The 13252-nt window shown below is 40.7% G+C and overlaps 1 protein-coding gene across 1 annotated transcript; it reads right to left on the bottom strand.

Annotated features, from left to right (window-relative positions):
* Positions 1-2618: 2618 nt before the first annotated feature.
* LOC149783022 (BTB/POZ domain-containing protein KCTD21-like) lies at positions 2619-7889 on the bottom strand. Its single transcript, XM_089935193.1, has 2 exons — positions 7638-7889; positions 2619-2750 (listed from the first exon to the last, which is right to left on the bottom strand). The coding sequence occupies exons 1-2, from the start codon at positions 7887-7889 to the stop codon at positions 2619-2621; spliced, it is 384 nt and encodes a 127-aa protein (XP_089791319.1).
* Positions 7890-13252: the final 5363 nt, after the last annotated feature.

The raw sequence follows: 13252 nt of genomic DNA, 5'->3' as shown, positions 1-13252 counted from the left end.
ATTAATTTTATCTTCCTGGCTTAGGTGAGAAATGAGCATCAATTTTCTGATGGTATCATCATCATGTAAAGTTTTCTCATTTAGCTCAGTTGGTTGTAGCAGAGCTTGTGGGATGGTCTGTGGTTACTTTTCCCATCGTCTGTCCAAGAACATGTTTATCTCTATGTCTAATTTATCACAAATGAAAATTATGCTTATAAGACATCGAATATGGCCTCCATGATGACCATCTTGAAAATCTTATTAACATTGCTCCATCTAAATGGATTGACTTGGGCTTTTCACTGATAGATATCTCGTTGGTCCTAAATCAAAATGGTACTATTTATTATAGTCAGTGATGGCCATATTAAAAATGTTATTGAATGATAAGTCATATCAGCATTTCACCCAAAGACTTTGTGTGATGTCTAGTTGGTCCTAAATGAAATGTTGCTGATCTTGCATCCAAAAAAGCCACAACCACAACTATGGCCCTCTTGAAAATCTTGTCACTATTTCTTCTTCGAATACGTTACCCAATCATAACACGTTTGAACTGCCACTACCTCTCAAATCCAGCCCTCCCAGATACTACTTTTAGCTCATGGGAGCTAAAAGTTGTCTGCCGACCTATTGGTGGTCGGGCAGTGATCTCCCCATACATATAAGACTTGGTGACAAGGCATAAGGATATGTTATTACTTACGCTTGTGCCTAGAAGCATGCTCTCATCATGAGAGACCTCGCAAAGCCAAAGCTATGTGAAAGAGATATCACTTCAGGTTGGAGGAGTTTTGTTCACTTTTAAGGAAAGTATACTCCATCTATATTTCCAACTTTTTCTCTTTCTCTCACAACAAAGTTCTGCCATTACAAATTGTCACACTTTGTCGTCATCACACATTGGGTACTTGCATGTGGAACCTAAGCAACTTCACAGTCCATTAGCGCTATACTTAATTTTACGTGCAAGTCAGTAGTGCTCATATAACTCATATATTTGTAATTTCCTTACGATTGGGTACATGTTAGTGAGTTTTTTATCTAAGGCTTTCATAATATATAATTACTTGTGACATGCGGTCTCTGTGCCTTTTTTCCCTAAAAGTATTGCCTCATAATGGATTTTGTCGTACTACCAGGTATATCACGATAACTGTGCCTTTATTCCATTCTTTATGAAGGTTGTTTGTTTGTAATGTAGATACTGGTACATTCTGTATTTATTCTGTTCTAGTTGGACAAGTACAGTTCAGTGCTCTATACATGGTTCATTCAGTCACCTCCAGTTCATGCATGTTTATATAGGTGACCTTTGAGCCATGTTTATCTGCATAACTTGTTGATCGAACACTTAGTCATGCTCATGTGTCGCCGATATCTTCATAGTTAGGTTCGGGGTACATTACTTTCATGCATGCATGTCCTTATGCTCTGAAGAACCCCATATATGTGCATAGTTCCGTTCTTTTTGTATATCAAGGTGTGTTCTTTTACCATGGTATTTTTAGCCTTGGAACACCATGCTTCAATGATTTTACCTGTATAGGCTGCCCTTGACCTCCCTACAGGTATGCATGGTCATTGAAATCGTCTGCTTGCAATTTGTTCCATGTATCCTTTATTTGTATAGCTATGCATCCACACAGTATGCGACATAACATGTGCAGGCACACAGGTTTATAAACGGGTGGTATGTCATTATAGTTTCCCTGTACGCTTCCTTCCCTTATTAGACATTAATTTCTGGGTCACCCTCTTAATGAAATAGCTCAGTATGGACATTGCATTCTAGAACAGGTGCAGGGCTACAACTTTATCTATTTTGCTCTATTTTGTTTTGCAGACAGAACTATGGGCAAAGCACAAACAACATAGAGCTCAGACCAAAGGTGTCAATAGTCTGCATGCTGATTTCTTCTACAGTGTGAACCTTTATGGGGGCAAGGAAGACAATTCAACGTACCCTTTAACCATGAAGCGCTGGACATTGACAATCTCGGAAACAGCTCTGGCACCCAAGTCACCACCACAGGACTCTTTTGGAACTCCCCTTAATTGGGCTCCTTCGAGTCTAACATGATACCTCCTACAAAATGCACAGAGCTAACAAACAGCCAAGTTCCCACTCATTCAGCAGACATACAGACAGGTTACATGGATCAAATATACCATAACCTTTCCCAACTGATGATCCTAACAATATCTTCTTCACATTGATGGCCTTTTTCCATTGTGACCATTCTGGGGATATACTAAGGATCTTTAAGGACCAATCATCAATTTTATGGGCTCGATAACAGCCCATAAAATTTTCAGTACTTGGAACACAACTTTTATGGACAATGTGCAGGGACCAGTCTAACTCGTATCACTTTATAACACTCGTTCTTCATGATACTATGAGTAGATCCTCATGCCTCAACAGATGTCGCTTCACACTTTCTCTACACTCTGCCACGAGGAGAGCCTTTTAATGAGTGACTTTCTTGAAGTCATGGTTCCTAATTCAGGGTGTTCTATGTATTTAGTGAGTGATAGACCGCATCGCTCTTCACCAGGTAAGTCTTAATGTGTTACATGGACTGTAGCCCTGTCCACACAACCGGATGATGTTGATCATTCTACCAGTATCATCAATTCTGTCCTACACGAGGGCACAGGGAGATGCCTTCGGATCTCCACTGAGGACGTGTTTCTGCCCCATGAGCTATGTCCTCTTCCAGCTCCATCATCAACATACACCAGTGCTCCAGCATCTGTTGATCCTAAATGGATGGTTCAGACTTAGTTATGCTCACAGTCTTCACAGAGTTATGGGCTTTGTGGCCCACCTTTATCATCAGTTTGTTGGCGATTCTAACATTTACACTTCCACCAGCTAGTCATTCGGTAACCCAGAATTGACAGTGATCTCACCGCGTTTGGGATATCATAGCCACACTGTATGCATGTATGCAGCATGGATTGGATGGCCTTTGTATACACTTAAGATTTAGTGGACAGTATAGTTAACGTAATTCACCATGGGACTTTTATTTTCTTGGGTTATCTTTAAACCGATGTAACTTACATTATCTTAAAACATACAGAACACCTGGACACCTGAACTCATGGAGCCAATCTCAAGCTAAGAACATAACATGAGTCCTCTACTACTCTGCTTAACATCCTGATGGATGAGTATGCTAACAAGCCATCAAGGAGACATGTTACCCTCCCTCTGCAACCACAGCATCAATACAGGGATAGTACGGGGATTCAGCAAAAGGACCCAGGGGTCACTTATAGGATACAAGCCTCTGAAAGCTGCCCTATCAAAGCTTTGCCATCCTATCAATGCTCCAACAATCAAAATCCATGCAGATATATCACTGAGATGGTTCTATCGTTTTCGTTTGTTCAACACTTTTCTTGGTCCGAGTGGCAAATGACTCTTTATGTCTGGTCATCGGCTGTAAGACACTCAATAATTTTTCCATGCCCCTTGGTTCCCTCCAGGAACCCTACATTGCATTTTGAATAATATCCACAAGGGAGACTTTGTCTTCACTCTGGGCTTATATGGCACATAACCTTCATGTCTCTTCATAGGCTCTGAGGATGTTCCTGACAATTACATACAACGTCGTATATCAATTCAGCGGGTCTTCCCTCAACTGACGAATCAAGTAATGGTGCATACCTGGACCATTCCTATGGCGGCAACCTCAGGTTACCTGGACAACATCCTGCAGCAACATCAGTGAGCTCTAACCAGTCATGAGCTCTAACCAGTCATGATGGCCCTTGTTGCCGATATGGACTTTTCAGTAACAAGGAAAAATCTGACTATTAGCATCTCAACAATTCATTCACTTGGGTCTGGACTTCAGAACACAGGCACTATACTTTGTCTCCCTCAGGATGGTGTATGGAAATGAACCATGGTAGCACCTTTCTTTCAAGTAATTCTATTTGCATGGGATTGCTCAACACGGCAGCAGACATCATGGGCCTTGGTTGCCTTCTACTGCTTTGCTATTCTTTTTGTCTGCACAAATGTAGTCCACAAGTTGGCCTACTGGACCATCCTCTCATCATCTGCACCCATTTGAGGCACCATTGGCGGAATGTGGAACAGCCTGACTTGGCTCATGGCGGGTATGCATCTGTGTGTTCACCCACTTGAGATTACAGGCTGTACTGATGCAAGTACGAATGGCAGGGGAGCCCACCCACTACCATCATATCATGACACCAGTGGTGCAGGATCTCCCCAGGAACAACATCTATCAGGAGATGATGGCCAGTGTGAAAGTTTTTCACTAGGGGCAATAATACTTAAGAGGCCAAAGGAGTTCTTATCTGTCTGACATCTATACAGTGGTGGCTTTTCTCAACAGCAAGGATTATCTCTAGCCTACAATGTTGGCTTATCTCCAGCAATAAGGAGGATTCCAGTACCCAGACCTTTGTGTCATGGTGTGGGACTTTTTTTAAACAACATAGAGGAACTCAGTGCTATAATGGTGATGATCAATAACAAGGATCCCAATCGCCAGATCTTTGCATCATGGTGTGTGACTTGTTGAAGTGGTGCTGTCATTAACAAGAATGTCAGGTTCATTGTATCCCAGGGCTCAATGCACTGATTGTCCCGTCATCACAGAACAACCGACTAGAAGAAATGGTCTCTACATCCCCTCAGTTCTCACACAGATCTGTACCCAATGAGATCAACCATTGGTAGGTTTCTTTGGGACAAATAGGGAATGCCCAACCCCATTCTTTGTCTCCCCCATTCCAGACCCAACAGCTTGGGCAGTGGATGCCCTATTGTTGGTTTAGTAATACACCAACCACCAATACCTTTGATTCCAAGTGATACAGCAAATAAGGGAATCGGCCTGTGACCTCATTTCATCACTCTCCAATGGGAGAAGTCATGGATTGATGATCTCATCAATTTTGCATCAGAAACCCCGCAGAGGATTCAGGTTTTCCCTCATCAACTCAAACAACCGTCATGGCAGTTGTTCATTCCTGCCCAGAGCTCCTGGACCTGCATGTCTGGATCATATTAAATAGGCTCTCAGACACAAACAATTCTCACAACCAGTAGTGGAGAGAATCGCTCAGGCATGTCAGTTCTCCATGCTAAAGCATATGAAGGTAGGTGGCACTTTGCACCCACTGGTGTGCAAACTAACATATCTTACCTCTCCAGGCATCGATATAGCTAATTTCATCCTCTGGCTCTTCGAAGGGAGAAAATTTGCTCTGAGTATGATCAAAGGCTATTGCTCAACATTAACTGACACCTTTTGTCATTATGGGCACGAATAAAAGAAGGATGTATCCAATCTCCTTGCAACTTTGAGTATACACGGCTTAAAAATTATTCCGCTGTCTCAAGCAGAACCTATCTTGGGTATTAACCAGGCTGAACAAGAACTCTTTTGAACCAATTGCATGGGCATCTCTGGTGCACCTTTCCTAAAAGTTCTGCTACCTCATGTCCTAAAGAACGGCAGACAGAATTAGTGAAATACATGCTCTGTCCTCAGACTCCAATTTCCTGGAGTTTTGACAAGATAGGTCGGTCTTTCATCATCAAGAATTGTCATCCTTCGATGGATAATTGTAACGCTGTATCCGGCTATAGTATTTTTGGGTCCTCCTATCTAGCTTTTGATTAGAAAGAATAATACAAGACTGTAGAGAATCAACATCAAAAGTATTTATTTGTAAATTACCTTAAGTACAAGAGCAGGTGAACATGCAATTACTGAATGTCAATACAGTTACATATACATAAACATTTATGATTTAATACCAGACTTATGTAAACCAGAGAATCACAAGAGACAAAGGTGATCGACTCCCGTGGAGGAAGGTGCAATGGAGCTTCAAATATAATTGCACCTTCTCCACCTCTCTCTGAGTGGATTTAAGAATATATTTGTAATGATTTATATCACATAGAATTCACGAGTTGTTTAAATCAGGGCAGTGAATAAGGTGAAGTATTAACCTTCAGGTGTTGAAGGTGGTGCGTATCGTAAGGTGAATGAGCAACGTGAATTCGCCTTCTAACGAAGGTGAAGAGTGACGGTTTATTAGCGAATTAACGTTAATATACTTATATATCAGTTCCTGAGGGAACAATTTGTATGTTTGCCAGGATTATATATATCGTAATGATCTCTTGCCTTCACTTACATAGGTTAATCATGGTGATAATTCACCGAAGGTGAAATCATATCAACCAATACGGTAGCAGACGTCACGTCATGAATAAATTCTGGAATTCCCGGTAATGTCAGGCAAGCATATCAAATCTCATTAGAAATAACCATTGCAACTTGACTATGCTTATCCAACACAGCTTGAGACATTATAGAATAGATGAAATGGGTACATCGTCACCCGATGCTTTACTTCCATCTGCTCCGAACACTGGACAAGATAATAGTGAAACTCTACATGACATGTACGATTTGCTATTCATAGGAAAAGGTCATATGACCAATAGCCAGTCACATTCCATAGCGCTCGCTGCCCAAAGGAGTGCAAATGGCAGATTAGTACATATTTTGGCAGCGAGTGCACATCAAAACATTGGAATTATGGAATAATTTGACCATGTCATGGTGGCATTATACATGATACATGTACAAGGTAATTTCATTATATTGCTGTGACTAACATGTAAAATATGCACAAAATATTCATACAAGGTTATAATACATACCGAATCTGTTTATCACATCGTGTCAAAACATCGTGAGTCAGCGTGTTCCAATACACAATGCAGGTAACAAATTTACTTGCTAAACGCTGAAAGACGTGTCCTAGATAAGTACATTACACATATTACCATACATAAAGCACTCCTCTCATCTATGAAATGATGCATAGTAATTACATTGTAAATTCGTAATGGAGGTAATGTTCATTACACAGCCCCCTCCTAAAGGCATTTGGTCCCCAAAGCTCACAAGGATAGCATAAATGTTAAGAAACACATTACTGCAGCATATACCCCAAATGTATTAACATTTAAGTATGAATTAATATTTAGCTTCAAGGCAGAACAATTTTTACACAAAAAAAAACTTTTGGTCATATCTGAAACGTGATTAGCTTTTGAGTACTCACATAAGCAGGTACATACGGTAAAAATTAAAAAAATTGCAAAAACGACTTTGACAGACGTTACTACCGAAGGTCAAGAACATTTAATGAAAAATGAAAAATAGTTAAATGTACACTTCAATACTATGTGAAAAAAATACGTCTTATTGACGTATGACAAAGCGGATACAAAGATGAAAACTTGCATGCAATAACAGTGTGTCACTCACTCAAAAATTGATTTACTTAGACAAAAATCCATACAGTCAACTGCATTAAAAGAAGAAAAACTATTTCAAACCTACCGTCTCTTCATTAATTGGTAAAATAGCTAATACTTTTGTAATGATCTGTTGTAATTCAGAATAGGTAATTCTGTTGAAATTCAGTTTAATTAATCTAAGGATATTTATTAAACAAATAAACCTATTCCTCTTTTCGGATGAGTGGATTGACAAGTTTCCTCTCCAGAAGTAGGCTGAAATGCTGTAGATTGTAAAATTCTGCTTTTCTCTGTAGTTTTTTAAGTATCTTACGTCGTGTGGGAAAGTGTTGGCAGTGTCTCCTCCTCCATTTCTGAGATAATTTAGAATGTGTCTGAAATGGCTTGGGTCACGGTCTATGAAGTACGTATATACACTGTCGGTATTATATGGTTTCAGAGGAGAGTCTGGCATAACCATGTATGCCAAAACAGATGATGGATCCTTTTGTAAAGTTGCAACAGATGTTTCAAACTTCTGGCCACCAACATTCAGTATAATTCTCTTATCCTGGTCCAGCTTCATCTGTTGAACCCCGAGAACTTGAGTCGGGGTAGGTATATAAGGCACGCTTGTGGCTTTCGCTGGGGTTCTAGGTTTGGGTGAATACAGACTTCATCCACCTCAGCCAGTATGGAAATGGCATCCTCCTCCTGAAATGGAGGAATGATTGCACCAGGAGCTGGTCCTGGATGGTGTAACCTGACAGAGGATGTTTCTAGCAGACTGCATTGGTTAGGTTGAAAAATCCCTCCCCTTTTCAGCTCAAGCTCCTTGAGTGGTGATGCTAGCTCTTTTGTAGTGATATGGTGTGATTTTTCTAGGACTGTAACCCGATGCAAAAGGGGTCGATGACTAGCATCTTTTGGGAAAGGGGGATCTGTCATCCTTTTGCCATAATTGACTTTGATGTGAATGAACTCTATGAAGTTTTTTCTCTTGCCTTTCCCCTATCTCAGCAAGTCTTCTTTTAACAGAAATTACAGTTTTTGCAGTTTTGGGCATACACTTTGTACACAGCCTCTCTCCATTGTCGTCCTTCTAACGAGGGTCATAACTGTCATCAGACCTCTTTTGCTACATGAATGGTGTGTAGAGGACCTAGGGAAGACATTCTTACATGTGGAGCATTGGAATCCAAAGCCACTGTGTCTTTCTAGCATATGCCTCTCCATACAGTACTTGGGGGGGGGGATCCTCAAAGTCATTTTTGCAAGGTGCACACTGCCACAAGTCACCTGCAAAGAAAATGTAGGCAACGCAAGTAATCTTGTTTAGGCTCTATCTATACTACTACAAAAATATAACATTTGCATTCAGCATTTTATTGGAAAAGAAAACAAAACAAAAATGATACAGCTTTTGAATAATTCTGGTTATTTATCCATCATCATTAATACAGTATATTGCTTTATGACAATAACCAGTTCGGTTTATCTAGACCTAAGTATGGCTTGAGTCTGTCAGAGTGAACCACTTTCGGTTTACTTCTGCGATCCCTCTGGACTCTATAGAGAACATCATTCAGTTTACAAGTGATTAAATATGGACCATCCCAGTCACATTGTAACTTTTTACAGTTACTTTTAGGTTGATGAGGATAATACAGCCATAAAGCATCACCGTGATTAAAATTGGGTTTCCTGGCTCGGAAGTCATACTGTCGTTTCATTCGATCGCTCAATAGATCGATATGTTTGTGTGCGAACTCGTGAATTTTATACATTTTCTGGCAAAGTTCGTATGCATATCACTTTGAAAGTTTTCGTTTTCTTTTTCAGCCTCAATACGGGCAATGACACCTGATGTCCAAACATCATTTCTTAGGGAGAAACTCCGTGCTCTCATGAACAACTGATCTGTAAGCCAGCATAAGTAGATATATATGTTCATCCCAGTCCTTTTGCTGTTCTGAAACATATGCGGACAAAATATTCACAATAGTTCAATTAGCACATTCAACCATGCCATCAGAATGAGGTCGTAGTGGGGTGGACCTTGTTTTTTCAATACCCAGGATATTACAGACCTCTTTAAACACATGAGACTAAAAATTCGCTCCTTGATTGGAGTGGATTTGCATTGGGACTCCGAAGATTGATATGGCACGCTCAGTGAGCTTTCGGGCAACCGTAAAGGCTTCCTGATTTCAAATGGGGATTGCTTCTGTCCATTTTGTGAAGTAATATGTTACCACCAAGAGATAGCGGTTACCTTTCTTAGATGTTGGTAAGGGTCCAGATATATCAGACGCAAGTCGTTCAAAAGAAGCGCCAACATTGTATTGTTGTATTTGTGCCCTTGACTCATTTAAGGGAGACTTCCTTGAAGTACATTTGTCACAGACTTTACACTAGTGTTCCACATCACTGCGTTGCTCATACCAGAAGTATCTATTATGAACTTTTAAGAGGGTTTTCTTAACCCCAAGTTGACTACCTGTTATTGAATTGTGTAACTGTTTGAGTACAACAAATTTTAGTGAACTAGGTAGCACTGTTTGCCAGACTATATGCTTACCAGCATCTGAGTCACATTTCCGACAAAGAATTCCATCATGCAAAAACAAGGACTCATATTAAGTACAATAATATTTGACCGCGACACCTAGGTGTGAAATTTGTGCACAAGGTTTCTGCTCCTCTAACTTCCATTCCCTAACATGGCAAAGCAATGCGTCCTTCCTCTGCAACTCTCTCATCTTTTCCTTTGAAAAGAATCCCTCATTCTCGCCTTCTACCTTTTCACTTTATTTATCAGGCCATATAACTTACCCGACTGAGCTTGTACTGAACTGGTTATATTCACCTCGGTGAGTAAATGTGATCTCGAGCCATAATTACGTTCGATTTCTGTTGCTAAGTAAGTACCGTGCAATCTACCGTCAACCGATAGACTTGTGTCTTTCTCAAGGCAACATTCTACGCCTACATCTGCGCAACTGTTTCGAGAATTGCAAGGTTTCTTCCCAGCTGCGCCTCGTTGGTGTAGCTCGTCCGTTGAATTACCGGTTTCGCACCTTATATGCTCGTTTGCAAGTTCGGTCGAGGCTACTTCGATCCTTTTTATCATCATGGGTCTGGCATCTGCCAGATAAAGATACCTCTCTTCTGCCCCTGTACAAAAATTACAACCGTTCTCGAAGCACGGTCTTCGAGAAAGAATGTCGGCATTACCGTGAACACGTCCCGGACGATGTTCAACGGTAAAATCATACGAAGATAAGACTTCAATACATCGGGCTACTTGCCCTTCATGATTTTTAAAACTGAGGAGCCATCTTAAAGAACTATGGTCACTGCGGATCTTGAAAAAACGTCCATACAAGTAGTGATGGAAATGTTTGACGGAACATACTATTGCTAATAGTTCTCGTCTGGTTACACAATACCTTCTCTCTGCTCGACTGAAAGCTTTACGAAAGTAACTAATCACGCTTTCGATGCCATTTTGTTCTTGTGACAAAACAGCACCCATACCTTCATTGCTAGCATCAGTGTCTAGAATAAATAGACCTTCCTGTTAAGGGTAAGAAAGGATGGGACCGCTTGTCAAACATTATTTTAGGGTCTCAAATGCAATTTGGCACTTTTCTGACCAGTCAAAAGTTTGACCAGGCTTGGTTAGTTTGTGCAACGGCCAGGAAATATCAGCAAAATGATACACAAAACGTCTATAGTAGGAACAGAGTCCCAAAAATGCTCTAACATCTTTTAGGGTTTTGGGTAAGGGAAAGTCTTCCACTGCCGATATTTTTGCGGGATCTGTATGAACCCCGTTTTCATTCACTATATGTCCAAGGAATGATACCTCTTTTTGAAAACGTTTGTATTTCTGAGGACTGAGTTTTATGTTTGCGTTGCAAATCCTTTGAAATACCTGGCGCAGATTCTCTAATTTCCCCACGAAATTCTTTGAGAAGACAATACTGTCATTGAGATATACGAGGCATATTTTCCACGATAACCCCGACAAGGCCTTTTCCATCAATTTGACAAAGGTCGTGGGTGCGTTGGTCAGTCCGAAGGCCATGACAGTAAATTGCCATAAACCTCCACCAGGGATGGAAAATGCAGTCTTTGGGCGGTCTTCATTTGCCACACCAACCTGTCAATACCCACTTTTCGAATCAATTTGTGGAAAACCACTTTGAACCTGAAAGTGCATCCAACGTATCATCGATACGGGGAAGCGGGTGTGAATCTTTAATTGTAATGTCATTTAGCTTCCTGTAGTCAACACAGAAGCGAAGGGACTGGTCTTTTTCTTGACAAGTATGACCGGGGCCGACCAGGGGCTAGAGAAAGGTTCGATGATCCCTTTCTCAGCAATTTTTTGAATCTCTTGTTTAGCATCCTTCACTTTCGCCAAGGGTATATGCCTCGGATGTAGACGTATCGGTAGGTTATTGCCGGTGTTAATCGAATGTTCTGCTAAACTTGTTCGGCCCATGTCATATGGTGATTTGGAGAATATACTTTGATATTCAATAAGCAAATACTTCAATACACCCTTCTCCAAGCCATTTAAATTCTTGCTACTCTCGTCATAGAGATTTATCAAATGTTCAGGGAGTTCTGTGGGCGTGGATTTACTGCCTTCCTTAGCTGTAAGGCATTAACGTTCTCAGGTGATTCGACCATATACTCTTCCATGCATTTTAAAGTAGCAGCAACTGTATTTTTGTAGATAATGTGCGGTTCGTCGCTTAAATTCACTACGCGCAATGGCACATATCCACGGGAAGGGTTCACCAGGGCCTTAGCGACAAGTAACCATATTTCTCTCAGAAATTTGAAATTAGTGATACGAGACCCACATTTTTATTTGATATGATTCCTATCGGTTTCCCCGGTACCAACACTTCGCTGTCTGGGGGGATGATAACCTTCTCAGTGACCTTCTCAGTGACCGCTATCCTGCAGCTAGTGTACTGAGCATCCTTGCTGCATCTAAAGCATGGAGTTTTATTACCCTTTATTAGGATAATTTGTTTACTCAGTAAAACATCACAGCGATTGGATGTTAAGAAATCAATTCCTAAAATTCCTTCTGATTTAATATCAGCTATCAGTGCCTTATGCTTAAATTAATGTTCCCCCATATGGATATATACGGTAGTCGCACCAAAGAAGGGAGAGGTTTCACCTGTGGCTGTTACTAGACTTGTATTTACAGGTGAGATTTCGGTGTGCGACGTTTCTTCAAGCTTTTCAACAAAGTCTTTGCTTAAAATTGTAACATTCGCTCCAGTATCCATCAATAAAGTTATTGGTTCATTTTGCACTTTTGCGCTCACAAATAAACCTTCTTCATTTACAAATGAATTACCAATTGTCAAAGTATTGGGCCGCCCATTATGATATGTTGACCTCAGGCCCTCGAGTTCGAGTTTAAAAGTTTCCCTGAGATTTTGTGCTGTTATTCCCCTCGGGAACCTTATTCTCTTTGTGTAAATTGTGTGCGTCGTTTTGATTACGCCATTTCCGATTGCCGTTTTCCCAATAATCGCCTCGGTTTTGATTCGGACGCTGCGAGTTATTTTTATCGTGGCTAAACTGCTTGTACTGTTTGTTTGGATTTGACAGATTTCTTACTTCTTGACTAAATTTCCCATTTCTTGTTTGAAACAGTCAAATTCTTTATGAAGCATGCTGCAGATGCTATCATCCACCCTTCCCTCTTTTGTGTCAGATAAACTTTCTGCATGAGATATATTACTTTTATCCACAAGTCGGACTGAGCGTCTGCGCTGGTGGTCCGCCAATATATGAGTCTCTAATCTAACGGCCAATGTTTCAGCTTCATTTATGTCCTTCAGTCGCGCTTCTCACAACCTTAGTATTGTGTCAGACTCGGCTAAAGCATCGATATAATGATCGAGTGAA

The sequence above is a fragment of the Sinohyriopsis cumingii genome, chromosome 15 (genome assembly GCF_028554795.1).
Source record: "Sinohyriopsis cumingii isolate HCF-2022 chromosome 15, ASM2855479v2, whole genome shotgun sequence".
Lineage (NCBI taxonomy): Eukaryota > Metazoa > Mollusca > Bivalvia > Unionida > Unionidae > Sinohyriopsis > Sinohyriopsis cumingii.
Note: the sequence above shows the minus strand (reverse complement) of the source record. Positions and strands in the feature narration are given on the sequence as shown.